Source organism: Nannospalax galili, unplaced genomic scaffold (genome assembly GCF_000622305.1).
Source record: "Nannospalax galili isolate Female #2095 unplaced genomic scaffold, S.galili_v1.0 scaffold207, whole genome shotgun sequence".
Taxonomy (NCBI): domain Eukaryota; kingdom Metazoa; phylum Chordata; class Mammalia; order Rodentia; family Spalacidae; genus Nannospalax; species Nannospalax galili.
Window position 1 is genome coordinate 7749264 of NW_008358517.1, and position 19119 is coordinate 7768382.

At 40.0% G+C, this 19119-nt stretch overlaps 1 protein-coding gene across 1 annotated transcript in view; it reads left to right on the plus strand.

The window, feature by feature from the left end:
* Nucleotides 1-19119, plus strand: part of Dnah5 (dynein axonemal heavy chain 5) — a 410943-nt gene that overhangs the window by 342447 nt on the left and 49377 nt on the right. Inside the window, exons 61-65 of the mRNA XM_029557990.1 lie at nt 2230-2367; nt 5993-6128; nt 6935-7251; nt 7618-7773; nt 8710-8892. Coding sequence (XP_029413850.1) covers nt 2230-2367; nt 5993-6128; nt 6935-7251; nt 7618-7773; nt 8710-8892 — 930 coding nt within the window. The remainder of the gene's footprint in view (nt 1-2229; nt 2368-5992; nt 6129-6934; nt 7252-7617; nt 7774-8709; nt 8893-19119) is intronic.

A 19119-nucleotide genomic window follows, 5' to 3' on the forward strand; every position in this document is an offset into this window, starting at 1 on the left:
GGTGTGGTGGTGGTGGTGGTGGTGGTGTGTGTGTGTGTGTGTGTGTGTGTGTGCTGATAGGGTGTCCTGTTTAGAGCACTCATTCTCTTATTTTTAGCACTTTGACCAGTTGCACAGCTCTCTATTGCCTGCTGTCCCCTGCAAAAGAGGCTCCTCTGACCAGTGTTGAGAGCAGCACAGATCTACGGGCCTATACCTAAATATCTAGAAGGCAATTTGACAGCACCACCATTATGTTAATGAGGAAACTGTCTCGCTGTTTCAGCTGCACAGAGTTCTCAGCTCTTAGGTTAGGTAACTGGGCTTGAAGGATTTGGTTAGTGATGTCTGAGAGCTTCATTTAAAATAAGAATTATTTTTCTTAGTAAAGCGCTAGAAAATGTTCCAAATCTTAGACTGTGCCAGTGATTTCCCCGCAGGGATCTTACATTGTCCACAGCGGCAGCTTCAGCCTAGAGAATAACAGGAAAAATGTCTCAGGCACCAGTTCGTAACTGTGGTTTTAAAGCCATGCTTTTGTCAGTGTCTGGTTCTGCCCACTTATGGAACTCTGACATTTTTCTTAAAAGATACATTTTCTAAAACTTGGAAGCCCAGGGTTTTGAAATAGGAAAATAGTTTCTCTCAAAATATTAATTTTTTTCCTCCTCATGTTCCAGAAAGAATTTGAACTATGGCTTCTAGTAGGATTAACTATTAAAAAATATAATAAATTTTTTGTTAGATTTTTGTGCATGTCATACATCTTGATCACATTTAAATCCCCTCCCCTAGCTGCATCCCCCATAGTACCCCATGGATTTCATGCATTCTGCTAAATATGTTAAGGCCTATGGAGTCACTGCGGCCTGGTCACCCTATCTAGCATCACTCCCTTAAAGACCAACTCACCCTTACCCAGCAGCAATCAGCTGAAAATAGTTCCTCACCTAAGTTTTGGGCTTTAAAAGAGAGAAATTTGATTTTAAAAATTAAGGAATCTAAATTCTGATAAGCATCAACCATTTTCTTTTTTAAAAAATATTTATTTTATTTTATTTTATTTTATGTGTATGCATGTATTCCCTGCATGTAGGTAAGTGCACCCGTATCTTGCAGTGCCCGTGGAGGATGGAACAGGCTGTTGGATCCCCTGGAACTGGAGTTATGAACAGTTGTTAGCTGCCATGTGGGTGCTGGGATTCGAACCCAGGTCTTCTGCAAGAACAGCCAGTGTTCTTAACCACTGAGCCATCTCTCCAGCCCCCATCAACTATTTTTTATGCCACTCCTTTCCATAGTATTTTTTATTTTAGTCTTTAATTCTATTTTAGTAACATCCTTAAAACAGTTTTAATTTCTCACAGATTAGAGTATCAGTTCTACTTGTGAGTAATTGTGTTTTGTCACTTATTACTAGCCAACAATGATGAATCCTGCTAGGGTGACACCCTCAAATACAGTCATGGTTCAACTCTGAGCTCCATTCGATGATAGGTTTGTTGATGTATTAAATACATATTTCAATTAAACTATATTTGCTATATACCTAGCCTACCACACAGCGTAGCTTGGCATCATAGTACACTGTGGGTTCTGGGTGTTAACCTGTGACCACATGGCTGTCTTTTAGCTGTGGCTCACTACTGTGTCTTGATAAGCATCATATTGCATGTTCCCAGCCTGGAAACAGACCAGAATTCAAAATTCAAATATTTATATCATTATAAAGCTTAAAAATCATAAGTCAGTCATTGTAAGTCAGGGAAGGTCTATAGTCAGCTTTTCCTTTTTCTGTGCTGTTTAAAAGCTTCATTTAAAATAATTTTCCCCTGCATAAGAAACTCTTAGCATTAAAATGTTCCATAATATTCCCCTGTATATTCGATATTACATTGTTCTGACCTAGAAGAGGTGGACTGCAGCCATAGGTCAAATATAGCCCATCGTCTATACCTGTGGCCCACGAAATGGTTTTAAATAAATATTTAACAGCTTTAATTTTGCCTTTTGGCTTCCCGAAGCCTAAAATATGGCCTGGAACTTTACAAAAAATAAATTTGCTGACCTGTGTTCTAATGACTCATGTTTTGTGCTTATTAATGTGTATGATTTGGTCTTGGATTTATGCAAATTGAGGTGCTATGGAACAAGCTGCAGGGGTAAGCCTGTGCTGTTGTTGAGTTCCCAGACTGGGGACTGTGTGTGCTTGGGGTTTCTTGCTTTTCTCTCACCCTGTGTTACGTTCAGGCCAACTTGGTAGTGCAAGAGAATCGCCATGTCCTGGCCATGCAGGACCTGCAGAAAGCCCAGGCTGAGCTGGATGACAAGCAAGCGGAGCTCGATGTGGTACAGGCGGAGTATGAACAGGCCATGACCGAAAAGCAGGTAGTTACCCTCTGGCATGGGAGGGATGGCAGCTCTTGTAAGCCCTCATTCCTGTAGTTTCTTTCTTCATGGGCTTGGTTCCGAGTAGGGATTCACTGAGTTTTATACATAATACAAATACAGCATATGGTCCTTCACAGAGCCCTGGACTTTGTTTCTAACAGGCACCACAGGCTTTGAGGAGATGTCAGGACGGCCCACTAAGGTGGCAGCCAGTTCAGGACATGATGGTTCCAGGTTTCCTTTCTCATAGGGAAGGTGATAATACTGGCACATTGTGCACATTTTTTTGTGACATTTCCAGAATAATCTGTTCCCACACTGTCACCTTTAATTTTTGAAATAGTTTTGAAAGAGGAAGGTGATAATACTGGCACATTGTGCACATTTTTTGTGACATTTCCGGAATAATCTGTTCCCACACTGTCACCTTTAATTTTTGAAATAGTTTTGAAAGGGTCAGTAAGCTGGTTACTTTTATCTGTCATAAAGCAACCAAGATCCAAGTAGGTCAAGAGAAAGGGTCCTGACTCTAATCTGGTCGCTCACAGCCCATGCTGGACTTTCATATTTTAATGTTACCTTAAGGCCTCTCTGCTGGATGAATGTAACTGACCATATGAGCATACTCCAATGACAGTGACCATCTACAGACTTCTCAACCTGTGTAGATTTTGGAACTTTGGCAGCTTTTAGAATTTAGGTTCATACATGTGCCATCTGCTAGCTTCATTTAATTTAAATCAGTTCTATTGGGACCTCCTTCCTTCTGAAAATCAAAGTGGGTTTAATATAGAGCTAAGGTAATTTAAGCTTCAGGGTTCCTTACATGCCTAGGTAGCTGTGATTGACTGGAGAGGGAGGCCAGGTAGGGACCAGCAAACTTCTATATGATAATAATTTGGTAAAATGCTTAGAAAAATCACAGAGAAAAGACGCTAGAGTTTCTAAGTCATATAAGCTTTAAAAAAATTTTTTTCTCTATTCTAAATAACTTTGTATATTCTAAATAATATTTGCAGAAAGTCTCTAGTGATTTGCTTTAAAGTGCTCCTATCCTTTGATAAATCCTGTATCTGTCAACTGAGAGTCAGATTCGGTCTTTGAACATTTTATGGAAATAGGTGCTTCCCAGCTTTCCTCTGTCCAGATTAAGACCCCACCTCTAGCTTTCACTCCACTACAAGCATTCATTCCACTCTTAAAGATAAGTCTCCTGAAAGCTCAGAGCCTTTCAAAAGGAGTTTTACAAGAGTAAGCATGCAGCACCTACATGGATTTGTGTATTTATACTTATAGAATTCACTTAAGGAGAAAAAGAACAGTGTATTGTAAGACTCTACTTTAAAAACCAGGATGAAAAAGAAGTATTGATTTCTGGAATTTTTGAAATTCTCTTATATCTGGAGGCACTCCTGAATAATCTTGTTTAAATTTTGGCATTGTTTGCATTAGCTCATTCAGTAAGTTTTTTACTTTGTTACTATTTTGAAGCATCGGATTGCTAGTTGAATTATAGGAACACAGAAGAGCTACTATTGTGAAAGTATGACCATGCCTTTAAACTTGAGTTTCAACAATTTCTTTAACTAAGAAAAAACATCTGGCCATGAGCTGCTACCACCAGACTCTGCACATGACCTTCATTTATTTTTTCCCTCATCCCTAGAGCTCGATGAAGGGCCAAGGGGCTTGAGAACCACCCAGACTGGCTCTAGTCTTCAGTTCATTGTAATCCAGGCCTGCGTAGTCCTATGGAACAGTGTCCTGGCTGCTCTCCACACAGGATAGTGTCTTCTTTAGGGCCTGGTTTCTTCTGACGTACTTGCGATATAGTCAGTCCACTGCCCAGTTCAGAGAGAACAGGATTAGGGGGCTGGGACTGGGGATTCTGCACCCAACCCTTAACTGGAACCAGGAGGAACATCCTGCCCATCCCCGCTGTACTATCAGGCATTTAACCACTCTTCCTGTGTCACAGTAACACAGAGAAACTGGGCTCCTAGGGAACAAAGATAGTAAGGAAGGGCCTGGCAGTTTTTTTTTTTGCTTGACTAGAGTGAAGTAAGGATGGGAAATATAGAGAACATGAATGCAATTCAGAATGTTTTTTAAATGAAAAAGAAATTTAAATATTATGTAGACTCACATACCACATAGCTGGCATCTTTCTTCTTGGGGGTAAGCAAATAAACATAGGTGATTCAGGTCTGGGAGCACATCAGACAACTGAGCTCTTGGTTATTTTGCATTAGCTGTAGGAAAAATTCCAGAAAGAAGAGGGGAACAAAATGGATTAAGTATCTTGCTTTTGCAAAGCACTGTACTGTGTTATTCTTACAAAAGCAGCCTGTGCTCATTACAGAAATGGATTTACGTAACTCTGGGGAGGAATACAAATAATGCTTTGCTCTTTATCATTTCGTATCTGAACACGTTATATGTTTTACATATATATATATATATATGTATATATGGGAATGTCTCCACTATCCTATAATGAAAAATACCTCAGTATGTAGACCAGGCTGGCCTTGAACTCAGAGATCCACCTGCCTCTGCCTCCCAAGTGCTGGGACCACAGGCATGCAACCACCATGCCCAGCTGTTTTACATGTATTTTAAACCCACTTAAAAATAGAGTACTCAGCAATACTGTTTTATAAACTAAGTTATTAATAAAATATTATGATCTTTTTTGGTAATAAAAATGTACAAAATAATTTTTAATCAGTTCAGAGTATTTATATTGATATACCATAATGATTTAAATGGGAATTTTAATAATTCCAATAAAGAAAAACACTGAGACAGTTTAAACTTTCCATACCATTATGTATATTCCCATTAAAATTATCTTGTAAAATTGTGCAGTATGTGTTTGTTGTTATTATTGGACATCAAGTGACTGTTCATGTAGCTAAGTCTAACATACTTTAAGTTTTCACAAGTAGAACCTGTAGTTGTTTCTTAGTTGTAGAGGCAGAGACTGGGAGTATGACTCAGGGACACGGTGCAGGCCTAGCATGCCTGAGGCCCCCAGTTCCATCACCAGCACCAGAAATTGGGGGTGGAGTTAAGTATGGGTTCTGAGCAGCTAAAGTATGTGGAAGTCTGGGTTAAAGTCCTTTTTCTGTCTCAAGGAACGGCAGAAAAAGATCTGTTAAGTCAAACAAGGTTGAAATTTATGCAGGAGTGTTGAGGGGCCACGAGATGACAGTGATGAAAGTTCCTCCTAAATAGATGTGGTCTTAGATAAATTGATGAGTACACCAGGCTTTAACATAAAAGACGTTCTTATATTACTGTGCTATGAATTTCTTTGATGTTTTCTGTTACATGATTCTAGATTATGTGGTTGTACTCATGAGTGATGGAAATTTCTACCAGCTCTCAGCTGTTAACACCTGGGGAGGGTCTGGCTGCTGGGCTCAGGGCATCACCTGGAGGAATCGAACCCCACCACATTCCTTGGACAGAGATCAGAGACAATTATGACAGGGCCATCCCAGACACACAGACTTCTGTGTCCTAGAAGAGGGAGATAGTGTGTTTTAAATGTATGCTTTTTATCTAGAGGGTATAGCCTTCCCAGTAAGGGTTTTCTTCTGGTCCTGGCCTTCAGACTTTGCTCGAAGATGCAGAGCGGTGCAGACATAAAATGCAGACAGCGTCCACCCTCATCAGCGGCTTGGCCGGAGAAAAAGAACGATGGACAGAGCAAAGCAAAGAGTTTGCTGCACAAACTAAACGACTAGTAGGTCTGTAAATGCTCTTGTTAATGAGATTATGTGTTGGCTATGATAGGGAGCCAGAAACTTTAAGCTTCAATCAAGCAATAATTTATTTTAAATTCCAGAGTTTATGTTTGTGGGTCTCTAACCATTTCAGAAGGATGGGTAATGATCTTGCATGTATGCTGTTCTGTTGGGATGGGTTAATGACCTTTCCAAGTCTTATTATCAGGTCACTTTCAAATGCTTCTGTGAGCGCATGGGATATTGATCAAGGGCACTTTGAATGAAGGCTCTTTTTTAAAAATATATATTTTATTTATTTTTATTTTATGTATGTGAGTGTATAGCCTGCATGTACGTGAGGGCACCTGTGTTGTGCAGTGCAGTGGAGGTCAGAACAGGACTTTGGATTCCCCTTGAACTGGAGTTAGGGACGGTTTGTAGCTGCCATGTGGGTGCGGGAATCGAACCCGGGTCCTTTGTAAGAGCAGTCAGTGCCCTTAACCACTGAGCCATCTCTCCAGCCCTGGCTCTGTCTTTTGAGGTTGTGTATCTTCACGCAGAAGTCATTCTCTCTTGCGACACAAGTTAAGGATGACCTGGTGCTTACTTCGAGCTTCTGGCAGTTCTCATATTGTAGGATGTGTAGACTGTATTCAACAGTGAATGAAGTTCATGCTTATTCATCAAGCTGGTGGAAGCCTGTGTTGCTTACATTTCAACTTGTGGAATTTAGGTTAAAAGAATAGGTGTTGTTTTCACTGTTGACATGCTACATAATTGCATGGATGATTATGAAGTATTTTAACAGTGCTTGTTTTCCATCCTAGGGGATGTGCTTCTGGCTACAGCTTTTCTATCCTATGCTGGTCCATTTAACCAAGAGTTTAGAGATCTGCTATTGCATGATTGGAAGAAGGAAATGAAAGCACATAAAATTCCATTTGGGAATGATCTAAATCTCAATGAGCTGCTGATCGATGCTCCTACTGTCAGTGAATGGAACCTCCAAGGCCTGCCAAATGATGACCTGTCCATTCAGAATGGAATCATTGTCACAAAGGCATCTCGCTATCCTTTGCTAATTGATCCACAGACTCAAGGCAAGATCTGGATTAAAAATAAAGAAAGTCAAAATGAACTCCAGGTGATTTCTGTTTTGCTTATATTTATATTACCAGTCAAATTGTATTTGTCTAAATTACTGAGCTCAAGAAGAAATATTTGGATGTCTTACAGATAATTCAGACTCCTCAGTAAAGCTGTGACAGGTGCAAGTTTATATTTAATGGTAGAATACTCTTTACGACCTCATGATTTGCATTGTATACCGATTTGCATTTCTACCAATGTGATCTTTCAATGTTTCAGACTCTTCTCTCTTAGGCTCTCCTGGATAACCAGAGAAAGCAGAGCTATGTCATACCACATGTACAGTGCTTACAAACACTCTTCCTGGTTGTTCAATGATTATTTGTCCCAAAGTTACCTTGTGATCCCATCCCATTTTTAGATCACATCTCTTAACCATAAGTACTTCAGAAACCACCTGGAGGACAGCCTTTCTCTTGGAAGGCCCTTGCTTATTGAAGACATTGGAGAAGAACTAGATCCTGCTCTGGACAATGTTTTAGAAAGAAACTTTATTAAAACAGGATCTACCTTTAAGGTAGGTGAAACCTATTATAACAAAATACAGAACAATTGCTTGTGTCCAGGTAAGTAAGATGTAGATGGGATTTTCTTAAAGAGCTAAAACTTAGATTGCAGTCAGTGGGGACAGGAATTTTTAATTTTTGCTCTTCTTAAGTTGAAACTAAGTTGTCCAAGAGCAATCCTTTAAAGAATATCTATTTTACTCTCGTAATAAAGAACCTGACTCAATTTGATATTTGACTCCCGACAACTTTAAGACCCTTCATGTTGCTCCTTACTTCTGTACCACATTTGGGTAAACTCATATGAAAGCCTGGGGTTCTATATGGCACTGCTTAGAAATTCAGACCACACAAACTCTATCCATGTGTGGGAGCCCTCATCCGTACCCAGCCCCTATCATAAAACCTCTACCAGCACCCTCTCCTTGATCTCTTAAACCATTTTTAGGTCTTGCTTGGGTGACTGTTCTAATATTTGACCACCCCCCAACTTCTCCCCTGTCATAAAACCTCCACCAGCAGCCTCTCCTTGATCTCTTAAACCATTTTAGGTCTTGCTTGGGTGACTGTTCTAATATTTGACCACCCCCCAACTTCATTATGTGAATATTTTGCAGTCTTAACTTCTGAGCAAATCATGGCTAGTCTCTGTCTAGCTTCTGGGTTTGGTTATAACAGTTTTGATGCCAAGTTCCATATTTATTACGTGGTATACGTTGGAGTCCATTGCTACCTCCCTTCTCTTTCTCTCTTCCTCTTCCTTCTCCTTTCCTCCCTCTCTCCCATCATAGTGACTCGGAGTTCTGTGAGTAGCTAATGGCAATTTCTTTTTGTGTTTTAGTATACATACTATCTCCAGTTACAAATTGGTCAAAATGTTATTTGACCCAACATGAAAAGGACCCATGTGTATCTGTATTTTGTTTCTCTTGTGTTTTGCTTTTCAGGTAAATGTTGGTGACAAAGAAGTAGATGTTATGGATGGCTTCAAACTCTACATTACCTCCAAGCTGCCCAATCCCGCCTATACCCCGGAAATAAGTGCCCGGACCTCCATCATAGACTTCACTGTTACCATGAAGGGTCTGGAGGATCAGTTACTGGGAAGAGTCATCCTCACAGAGAAACAGGTGGTTGAAGCAAGGCCAATTCCAATTCTACACTACACTCAGCCTTTTATTGATAAAAATAATTTGAAAGTTGTTATAAGATTGAATTTCTCCCTTTATCTCCAAGATTTTTGTGTTTTGAGTCACAGTCTTAAATTTGGAAACTGCTTTAGGAGCCTTTAACCCAGCTTCCCAAATTCATATAATTCTTCAGTATTTATTTTGTAAAAGTAATTGTTAACCAATTCTCTCTCTCTCTCTCTTTCTCTCTCTCTCTGTTGTATATGAATGGTGCACATATTTATTAGTGTAAGTGCGTGCATGTGTGTGTATGGAGGACAGAGGTAGACATCTGGTATCTTTCTTCAATTGCTCTCTATGTATTAAGTTTTTTTAATTGAATTTTTGTGTATTTCATACAGAATATTTTAGTCAGTCTGAATCATCTTAATCAATCTTAATCATCATCCTCAGCTGCACCTATATGAGTGGTGCACATATTTATTAGTGTAAGTGCGTGCATGTGTGTGTATGGAGGACAGAGGTAGACATCTGGTATCTTTCTTCAATTGCTCTCTATGTATTAAGTTTTTTTAATTGAATTTTTGTGTATTTCATACAGAATATTTTAGTCAGTCTGAATCATCTTAATCAATCTTAATCATCATCCTCAGCTGCACCCTCTCATAGTCCCCCACCCCCAACTGGAGCCCATATACTCTGCCATCCTGTTAAGGCCCACTGTATCAAGTCAGTGTCCCCAGATGTTTCCCAGTGCAAGTCTATCCACTGAGGTCTAGTCGGCCTATCTAGAGTCCCTTGTTTTTGGAAGATCAGCTCTTCTTCACCTAGCAGCAATTAGTTGCCAATACTTCTTCAGATAAGATTGGGGTCTACTGTGTATTTCCCCAGTTCTATGCTGGGTTTTTGTCTGCCTGAGTTTACATGGGATTTGTGTACACTGATGACATTGCCATAGAATTATATGAGCAGGTTCCCAGGAGCTTGTAGGATTCTGTTTCCATATGGTCCTACATCTGCTCCCTGGCTCTTACAGTCTTTCCGCTCCCTGTTCCGGGATGGTCCCTGAGCCTTGGGTGGGTGGAGTTTAATAACAGATTCCTGTCCAAGGACCAGCATTCTGTAGACTCTTGATCCCTATGCTTTGGTCATTTGTGACCTTCTGTGTCCCTAGCCTTCTACCACATGAAGGAGCTTCATTAATGAGAACTGAGAGATTCATTAGTGTCTTCTTCTTTACCCCTGTTCTATGTTTCCTGAGCCTTAGGTGTAGAGGTTGCATTGTAGATGTGTCACTTAGGTCTGGACAACTCAGAGAATGTCCATGTGTGACCAGCTGTGGTACTTGGTAATAATCTCCAACTGGTGCAAAATCCACCTTTATTTTTTGAGACAAGGTCTCTCACTGAACCTGAAGCTTCTCAATTCAGTTTGGCTGGCTGACCAATGAACTTCAAGGATCTGCCTGTCTCCATCCTGCCTTCTCCATGCTGCAGTTACAGGCACCTACTACCATACTTGGCTTTTTATGTGTGCACTGGGAATGCATACTCAGGTCCTCAAGCTTATGGGGCACGCACTTTCCTGACCAAGCCATCTCCCAAGCCACATGTCTCATATATTTGCATAGATTACACACATCATTGATAATTTTCATAGATACTATATAACTGTAAGGATATGTCTCATTTTCTCTATCATTATCCTGGTGTTAATTTGTTTTGTTTTACAGAAAAGTTTATTCTGTTATCTATCTACCTGTTGACTTTGACTCTTTTTTGCTTTCATTTGATTATGGTGCTTTTAAGATAAAAGGTGTGAACCTTGCACTCAGACAAGAAACCTCAGTTCTTGTTACTGAAGAGAGCTCTACATGTGTTTGATGGGTCTGGTGTGTAAATTGTGAATTTAGAAGTTGTGGGGCAGGTAAGTTGGCTCAGTGGGTAAGACACCTGCTTCTAAGCCTGATGACCTGAGTTCTGTCCCTGTGCTGGATAGCTTTAGTGTCAACTTGACACACCTGGGTTGAGGGAGCCTCACTTGGGGAATTGCCTCTATTGGACTGGCCTGTGGCTGTATCTGAGGGGCATCTTCTTGATGAGCAATGTGGGAGGGCCCAGCCCACTGTGGGTGGTGCCACCCCTGGGCAGGTGGGCCTGTGTTGCATAAGAAAGCAGGCTGAGCAGGGGCCAGAGGAGCAAGCCAGTAAGCAGCATTCCTCCATGGCCTATGCTCCAGCTCCTGCCTCAAGTTCCTGTCCTGAGTTCCTACCTTGGGCTCCCTGATGAACTGTGATCTGGGAGATGTAAGACAAATAAACCCTTTCCTCCCCAAGTTGGTATTGGTCAGAGTATTTTGTCACAGCAATGAAGAACAAACTAGGACAGTCCCCAATATTTCAATGGTGGAAGGAGAATCAACTCTGACTTCTCCAGGTTGTCTTTTGACCTCCACATGTGTGTCATGGTACATGTGCCCCTGAAATAATGTAATAAAATAAAATAAATGAATCTAAAGCCTTGGTACTAGGATTGGGTCATATAGCTTTGAGGGCTGTTGTTCTAGATTAATTTCTGTTTCTGTGACAAATACCCAGACCAAAAGCAACATAGGGGAGGAAAAGGGTTGTTTCAACTTATAATTCAAGATCACTGTCCATCTTGAAGCAAGTCAAAGCTGAACTCAAGGCAGGAATTTGGAGGTGGACCTGCTTGCTATTCTCCATAGTGTTACTTCCAATCAAGGAACTCACGTCACAGCCAAAGAAGTGCAGCAGGAGCCATGGAGTTAGGCTGCCTGCTAGCAGCTTGAAGGCCAGTTTATACTCAGCTTTCTTACGCCATTCAGGATTACCTGCCTAGGGCTAGCACCACCTGTAGTGGGCTGGGGTTTTCTACATTGATTACCAAGATTCAGTCCCCCCCATACATGCCCACAGGGCAATCTGATCTGAGAAATTCTTCAAGTGAGGCTGTCCTCTCAGATGACTCTAGGCTGTCAAATTGGTAGTGAAAATGAATCAGGACAGCTACAGACTTAACCAAGCTCTGGAAACAACCCTGTGTCTGCTTCCTCCACTGCTGTTTTGTGGGCCAACTTAATGCGCAGTGAAAAATGTCTGAGAATTTATAAACTTGTTTTTTTTCTGAATCAGCATTTCCTCTAGGGAGCATGTGAGGCTTAGGCAGAGAAATGTAGAGGACTTTAATGAGACTACCATGGTGCGGTTGCAGGTTGCAGGAACTCCTAAAGTTGCTATCGACTTGCTCCTGGGCTCCAAAGCAATGAGGTCATTTACCTTTATGGCCTTTTCTATGCTGACCTGAAGATTTATTAGGTTAAAACTATTGGCAAAACTCCTTGAGGCTATACCTCCTCCCGTTTTCATGTTTCCTGCATCTATATCAGACTTGCTCTTTTGAGCCCTACCATTAGAAGGGAGAGAGAAAGTTTCTCCCTCCCTCCCCACTCCGTCCCACCCTCTTTTTGTAGCTCCATGTATCTGTAGCCCCCCCACACACTTTTTTTCTCTTCATGAATCTTCTCTCTTTATTCTTAATTTACAGCACGTGAATGACAGTCATGAAATTGGAACTTGCTTTTGGGAGCCTTTAACCCAGCTTCATAAATTCACATGGGTGGTTGACCTCAGTGTAGCAGGAGCCAGTACTGTGGTTCCCATTATAGTTGTTGAGGAAAAAACAGCCTTTGTAGTGTGTTTTTGCTACTTTCCTGAGTTAAATCTCACAGAAGCAGTTGATAAAATCCAATAGTGCTGTACCACTACTTCAGGAAGGACAGTTTTTAAAAAATTTAATTAGCAGCCTGTGCTGTTGAGCATTGGAATCCCGAGGGTCTTGCATGCTAGTTCTATCACTGGAACCCTAGGCTCTGCTGCCCTTGGCAGCCTTGGCTTCAGAGAGATAAGGGGCCCTGGTGGCAGTTTGCATGATGTAATTGTCCTTGGTTTTCTTATATTGTATTGAGATGAATACAATTTCTCTGGAAGAAATAATTTGGTCTGACAGATGTTGGTTGCAATAAAACAAAGCAAAAGCAAAGCCAACAAAAACACCAGCAGCGCCCAGCTTCAGTGGAGACCTTAAGGTAGCAAGCAGTCCTTTAAAAAGACTTTGGTCAGCCTTACAAAGTCAGTATGGGTTCAGGGCTGGCCTTTTCCCTCTTTCTTGGGAAAATAGAATGTCCTGAGAAAATTCTTCCCTTATTAAGCTCTCACTAGCAGAATCTATTTCACTTTCAAAATAAATAATTCTTTAAAATGTTGTGAGAGTAGTATGATAGTCTTTTTTTTTTTTTTTTTTTTTTTTTTTTTTTTTTTTTTAATCCTTTTATTAGAATCTTTTTCTTTTTTTAAAAAAAAAATTTTTTAAAATGTTGTGGGGTTAGTAGTATGGTTTTTTTTTTTTTTTTTGTCTTTTTGAAGCAGGGTCTCCCTGTGGCCCCAGCTGTCCTGGATCTCACTTTGTAGACCAGGCTGGCCTTGAACTCATGGAGATCTGCCTGCTTCTGCATCCCAAGTGCTGGGACTACAAGCGTGCGCCAGATAGTCTTTAAACAACAACAACAACAACAGAACCCCCAAAACCAAAACCAAACCTAAAACAAAGCAACAATACTAGATCAGCAGCCACTTTATTTCTCCATGTTTTATGGTTGAAGTATCTGATGTCTTCAGCAATAAGATCTTTCCATCAAGTTCTGGAGGGTAACCAAGAGCAATGGCAATAACCTGAAATGTTTGAGGGGGATGGCTATACAATCCCACTGGCCAAAGAAATGAGCTTTGGGGCCTCTCTCTCTCTCTCTCTCTCTCTCTCTTTCTCCTCTCTCTCTGCCTGTGGAGGTCAGAGGTCAACTTCCAGCGTTGCTCATCAGGCACCATCCACCGTGTTTTACAAGATGGGTTCTCACTGGCTTGGAACTTACCAAGTAGTCTAGGCTGGCTGGCAGTGAGCCCCAGGGATCTTCTTGTCTCTTCTTCGGCGCTAGGATTACAGGCAGACATGGCCACACATGGCTTTTTTTATGTGGGTGCTGGGATTGAACCAAGTCCTTTACTGACTGAGCTGTCTCTCCAGCCTCATGGGCTTACACTGGATGGATTTAAAGTTGTCTACTTTCTCCAAGAAAGTTTTTTATTTTTGGTCGCTTTATTGTTTTTCATCCACTCTTTAATCTACTCATATGGCTGATTCTCAGCCTGGGTGGTGATAATTTATCTGAGCTCATCTGGTTCTTTTTGACTATTTCCCATAATCCAGTTACCCCATTAGAAACAGCCATATTTATGTGCTTTATGGAAACAGACTTGTAATTTTTCCAGTCCAGTGTACTTTATCCTTCCAGTGATAATTCAGTATCTCCACTCTAACCACTTCTTGGGTGACCACCCATGTAAAAAATAAACAAAAATGTGTGTGCGTGCGTGCGTGCTTGTGTGTGTTTGCTATTGGCAGCTAGGATGAACCCACAGGCAGAAGCTGATGTGGAGAGCAGGGGAAATGTGGAAGTGGAACACAGGGAGGGTGCATGTGTTCATGGGCCCACTGATTGTTGTGAGAGGTATTTCTTACTTTTTGAGGGAAGGTGAATCTTCTTGGTTCTATAACTTCCCCTGCTTGTTCAGTGCTCTGGAATGCAAGGGCAGTGAGGTGTTTTGGTATCATGTATGATCTGGTCTCATGAATGCTCCTATGTACATATACCTGCTGCACCCTCAACTTTGTGTGCTCTAGAAAAAAAAAGCCTGTTTCAGAGCATACTGATTCAAAACAAGGTTTTAAAAAAGTGATTTCATACTTAATGTTTACTTCAGATAATTTACGTTTTAACCAACAAATAACTGTACAGATTTTTTTGTAAAATTTTATTTATTATTGTATGTATATGATGTGTGTGTATGTGTGTGTGTGTGTGTATGTGTATGTGTGATGTATGTATCAGTATGGGCATACTTGTTCCATGGTATATGTATGGAGGCTGGGGCACAACTCCTTGGAGTTGGTCCTCTCCTTCTACTGATGGATCCAGGGAGTGAAGAGTTGAGGTGGTCAGGCTTTTGTGCAAACACGCTGTGCCATCTCGTTACCCCGTGAAGTTTTGTTGAAGCATTCCTGTGCTTTATTTAATCTCTTTGGGATATTGCTTCATAAACCAGCATTGTCACAATTTATTTAAAAATTTTACTTTGTAACCTTAGTAAGTAGAATATTCCATGTGGATATTTATCCTTCTGTATTTGTCTGTATGTTTCTATATCTGTCTGAACAGCTGTCTTTGCCAAGAAATATTCTCTTTGATGAGAGAGAAGTTTGTAGACAATTATTTTGAATCATTTTAGACCATCAAATTAGTTAAAAATTATGTTATGTATTATAAGCTAAGTAGCATTTGACTTAATTGACTAGAAATATGTTTAAGTCAACCATACAAGTGAAAAGATATGAGACCATAGCCCAAACAAGATTTTCTGTGTTTTAAAATTTATTGCAAAGCAAACACCAAACACTCTGTTTACTTTGCAGGGAAATGTACTTCTTAATCTTACATTTAATTCTTTGGGAATATTGGAGGATACTTTAATTGACAAAATCATTTTATTATCTTTTTTTTAAATTTTATTATTTTTATTTTATGTGTATGTGTGTATTGCTTGCATGTAGGTCAGTGCACCCCTGTCATGCAATGCCCTTGGAGGTCAGAAAAGGCTTTAGGATCCCCTGGGACTGGAGTTATGGACAGTTATTTGCCATGTGGGTGCTGGGATTCGAACCTGGGTCTTCTTAACTGCTGTTAAGTGTTCTTAACTGCTGAGCCTTCTCTGCAGCCCCTTATTATCATTATTAACAATGATATTGAGTTGACCATAACCATCTCAATAATTTTCAATCTTTTAATTTACTATTATTTAAATTAAGACTTGAATAATTTGTCCCTTATGGCCTATGTTTCTGTTTATTTTGTTAGTTACGGTTTTCCAAAGCAACACAGAGGCATAACTTTAGTTCAACACCATGTTTCAGAAATACAGATTAAATCAGAGATATAGATTCTAACAGATTTTTTGTAGACTCTTTTGAGACTTATGGAACTTTCAAAGTAACCAAGGGAGATCCTTCCAAATGATGACAAGCAACAAAATAACAGCAAAGAAAAGAGTTACCCTCCAGTTAAGACCTGAAGCCCAAGTCAGAGCAATGGGAGTATGACTGTAAGAGTGACCAGGGATTGCCGGCAGGAAGAATCGATAGGACTCTGTCTGTCTTCTAATACAAAAGCTTGTTTCCTTAGCACTAAGCTCAACATTGGGGCTACCTAATTCTATTCTCTTATGATTGTATACAAAATTCCAAAACACTTGTTTTGTGTTAAGTTCATAGATATGCATTTTTAAGTTTACTCCTATAATCATTCATTCATCTTTATGGGGTACCGAGTGAAATGTCAGTACATAAACACAATGTGTAATGATAGGCTCAGGGTAATTGGCATATCCATAACCTCATTCCCATTTTTGTGCTGGGAACATAAAAATCCTCTCTAGTAGCTCTTTTGAAATATATTAGTTGTTGTCAACTATTGTTACCCCTACTGTGCAAAGAACATTAGAAGGTACACCTCCTGTCCAACAGCCGCACTGCACATTTAACTGTCCTATTTCCGTCTTCTCCCATTTCTGCCTTTGATAGTCACTGTCTTCTCCTCCTATGAGGTTGACTTTCTAACCTTCACATATGAGCAAGAACATACCTATTTAGTCTTATTTAGCATAACACAATATCCTTCAGGCTCACCCATGTTGCTAAGAATGGCAGGGTTCCATTTTTTTTCTTCTGGCTGAACAGTATCCCAGTGTACACATGAACATTCTCTTTACCAGCGCATATGTTGATGGGTACCTAGCATGTTTCTGTGTCTTGGCCCTTCCAGAAGGTATTGCAATAAACATGAGAGCATAGATTTCTCTTCAATAAATCCCTTTCCTTTGAATACATACCTAGTAGTGGACCTATTTGTGCTAACCTGTGACTTAATTTTCAAGCATCTTCATTTCCAAGCAATCATTTCTGTGCTTTGCAAAATTCTCCAAATTTATGAAGGGCTTAGAAAGTAGTTTGATACCATGTCAATTAAACTAAGTGGCAGTGGTAAATTCCCTCCTAAGTTTAATAATTGGGTGCTCAGTCCTAAATAGGATGCTTATAACACCTCCTCTAATGCTCAGGGTACATTATGGAAGAAGGGGCAGAAAGAATTTAAGAACAGAGAGAAAGGCTGTGGGATGCTGTCTTCTGACTGCCTGTGCTAGGCCTGCACAAAACTGTGCCTGTCAACCACCAATCCTTAATGAACTATTGGCTACTGGTGGATTTTGGGGGAGGGAAATTTATTATCTTCAGTTGTATATCCACTGATGAGCCTAGCAGGCTCTACTGGATAGTGCCATACCTCTGATCTTTCAGATGGCCTTGGGTAAACTCTGTGTCACAAAACAAAAGACATCAACAACATCAAATGAAAAGGGATGTGGGGGGCATGTATGGTAGTGATGGGAAGGGGATAAGGAAGGGTGAGCTATGAGAGTGACTGAGTACATTATATACATATAGGGAATTGTAGAACAAGATTAATTAATAAAAAATGCTGACAAGACCCCAGTGGATGCAATTGCACTGAGGGATGTCTAGGTACACTAACTTGACTCGATAGGCCTTAATAGAAATGACAAAATGCATGAAGTCTTGTGGGGGACTATGGGAGGTGCAGATGGGACAAGAGGTATAAAATGATTAAGATGTTGTGTATAAAATACACAAAAATTCAATTAAAATATACAAAAAATAAAAAAATGAAAGTGTTGTAAAGGGAAGGAATTGACAGAATGAGACAGTTTGAGCAACGATTTTAACCTGGTCTCGCGCTTTGCTGCACTCCTGGAGATGCCCTTACGGTTGCTCTACATGCTGTTTTCGTGTCTATGGTGCTGGTGGAAGTCCTAAGGCTTATGGAAATGTGTGACATGGCCAGGGTGAGGCTGCTAACCATCGAAGCCTGTATCTTTCTAATGTCAAAACTATCACTCTTTCTGTTGCTTTTCATTCCTTCAATCCACACCTTCTACAGGTAAAGACTTCCCAGTCCTTACCTCTAGGAACTCAGAAGTCATGCTGATTATGATGTGAAATTTATACCATTAGAAAATATTTTGTCATTTATTATTATTTTATTTCCATAATGGATTTTATGATAATTGCTGATGGAAAGCAGTTTTATAGCAGCCCTTAAATTCCACTTGTTTATACTAATTTCTACATTTACTGAAATTTGAAATTCTTGTTAAGTGAAAAAATGAATTAAAGTAACAATGAAGGAAGGGTACAAATGCATTGTGAGAACAGATGGTGTAGCAGCGATGGGTAGTCCAGGTGTCTCCTTATGTGGCCACAGCTCAGCAAATTAGAAACTGACAAAACCACCCCTGTGTTTCCAGGATGAACTTTTATTTTGCTTAAAGACGAATTTCTCTTCTAGACTGGCCTAGGAACTAGCTCATAGGGCTCAGACTGAGTTCAGGGTTCTGCAGTGTTTCTCCCAGTATAACTGTTCAACCAATGAGCATTCACCAGCTGGAGGACAAAGTGGAAGCCAGTGGTCCTTGTTAAACTGTGCTTTTATGCAGTGTCACCACAGCTGTTATTTTTAACTTTGTGGTTTGCAGAGAAAGAACATTCATGTTTGTATTTCTGACACTGAGATTAGAGCTTCCAGCTCTCTATTCATTTCACTTTATTGGTTTGGAGCATAGCATTTCACCATTTGATATAAAATATGAATTGAGTGCATAGAAAGCATCAGGTGTTACTATAATAACTGAAGAATGCAGCCTTCTTCTGATTGCTTTTAATTTGAAGTCTATTTTGTCAGATAGAAATGTAATACCTGCTTGCTTCTTAGTGTTGTTTTCTTGGAATACTTTTTCCTACCCTTTCACCCTAAGGTGGTACTTATCCTTGAAAGTGAGGTGAGTTTCTTGCAGACAACAAAAAGATGGATTTTATATCTTAATCCATTCAACTAGCCTGTATATTTTGACTGAGGAGTTGAGGTCATTGATATTTAAAATTACTGAAAAATGTGTATTGGTTACTGTCATTTTAATCTCTATCATCTATCTATCTATCTATCTATCTATCTATCTATCTATCT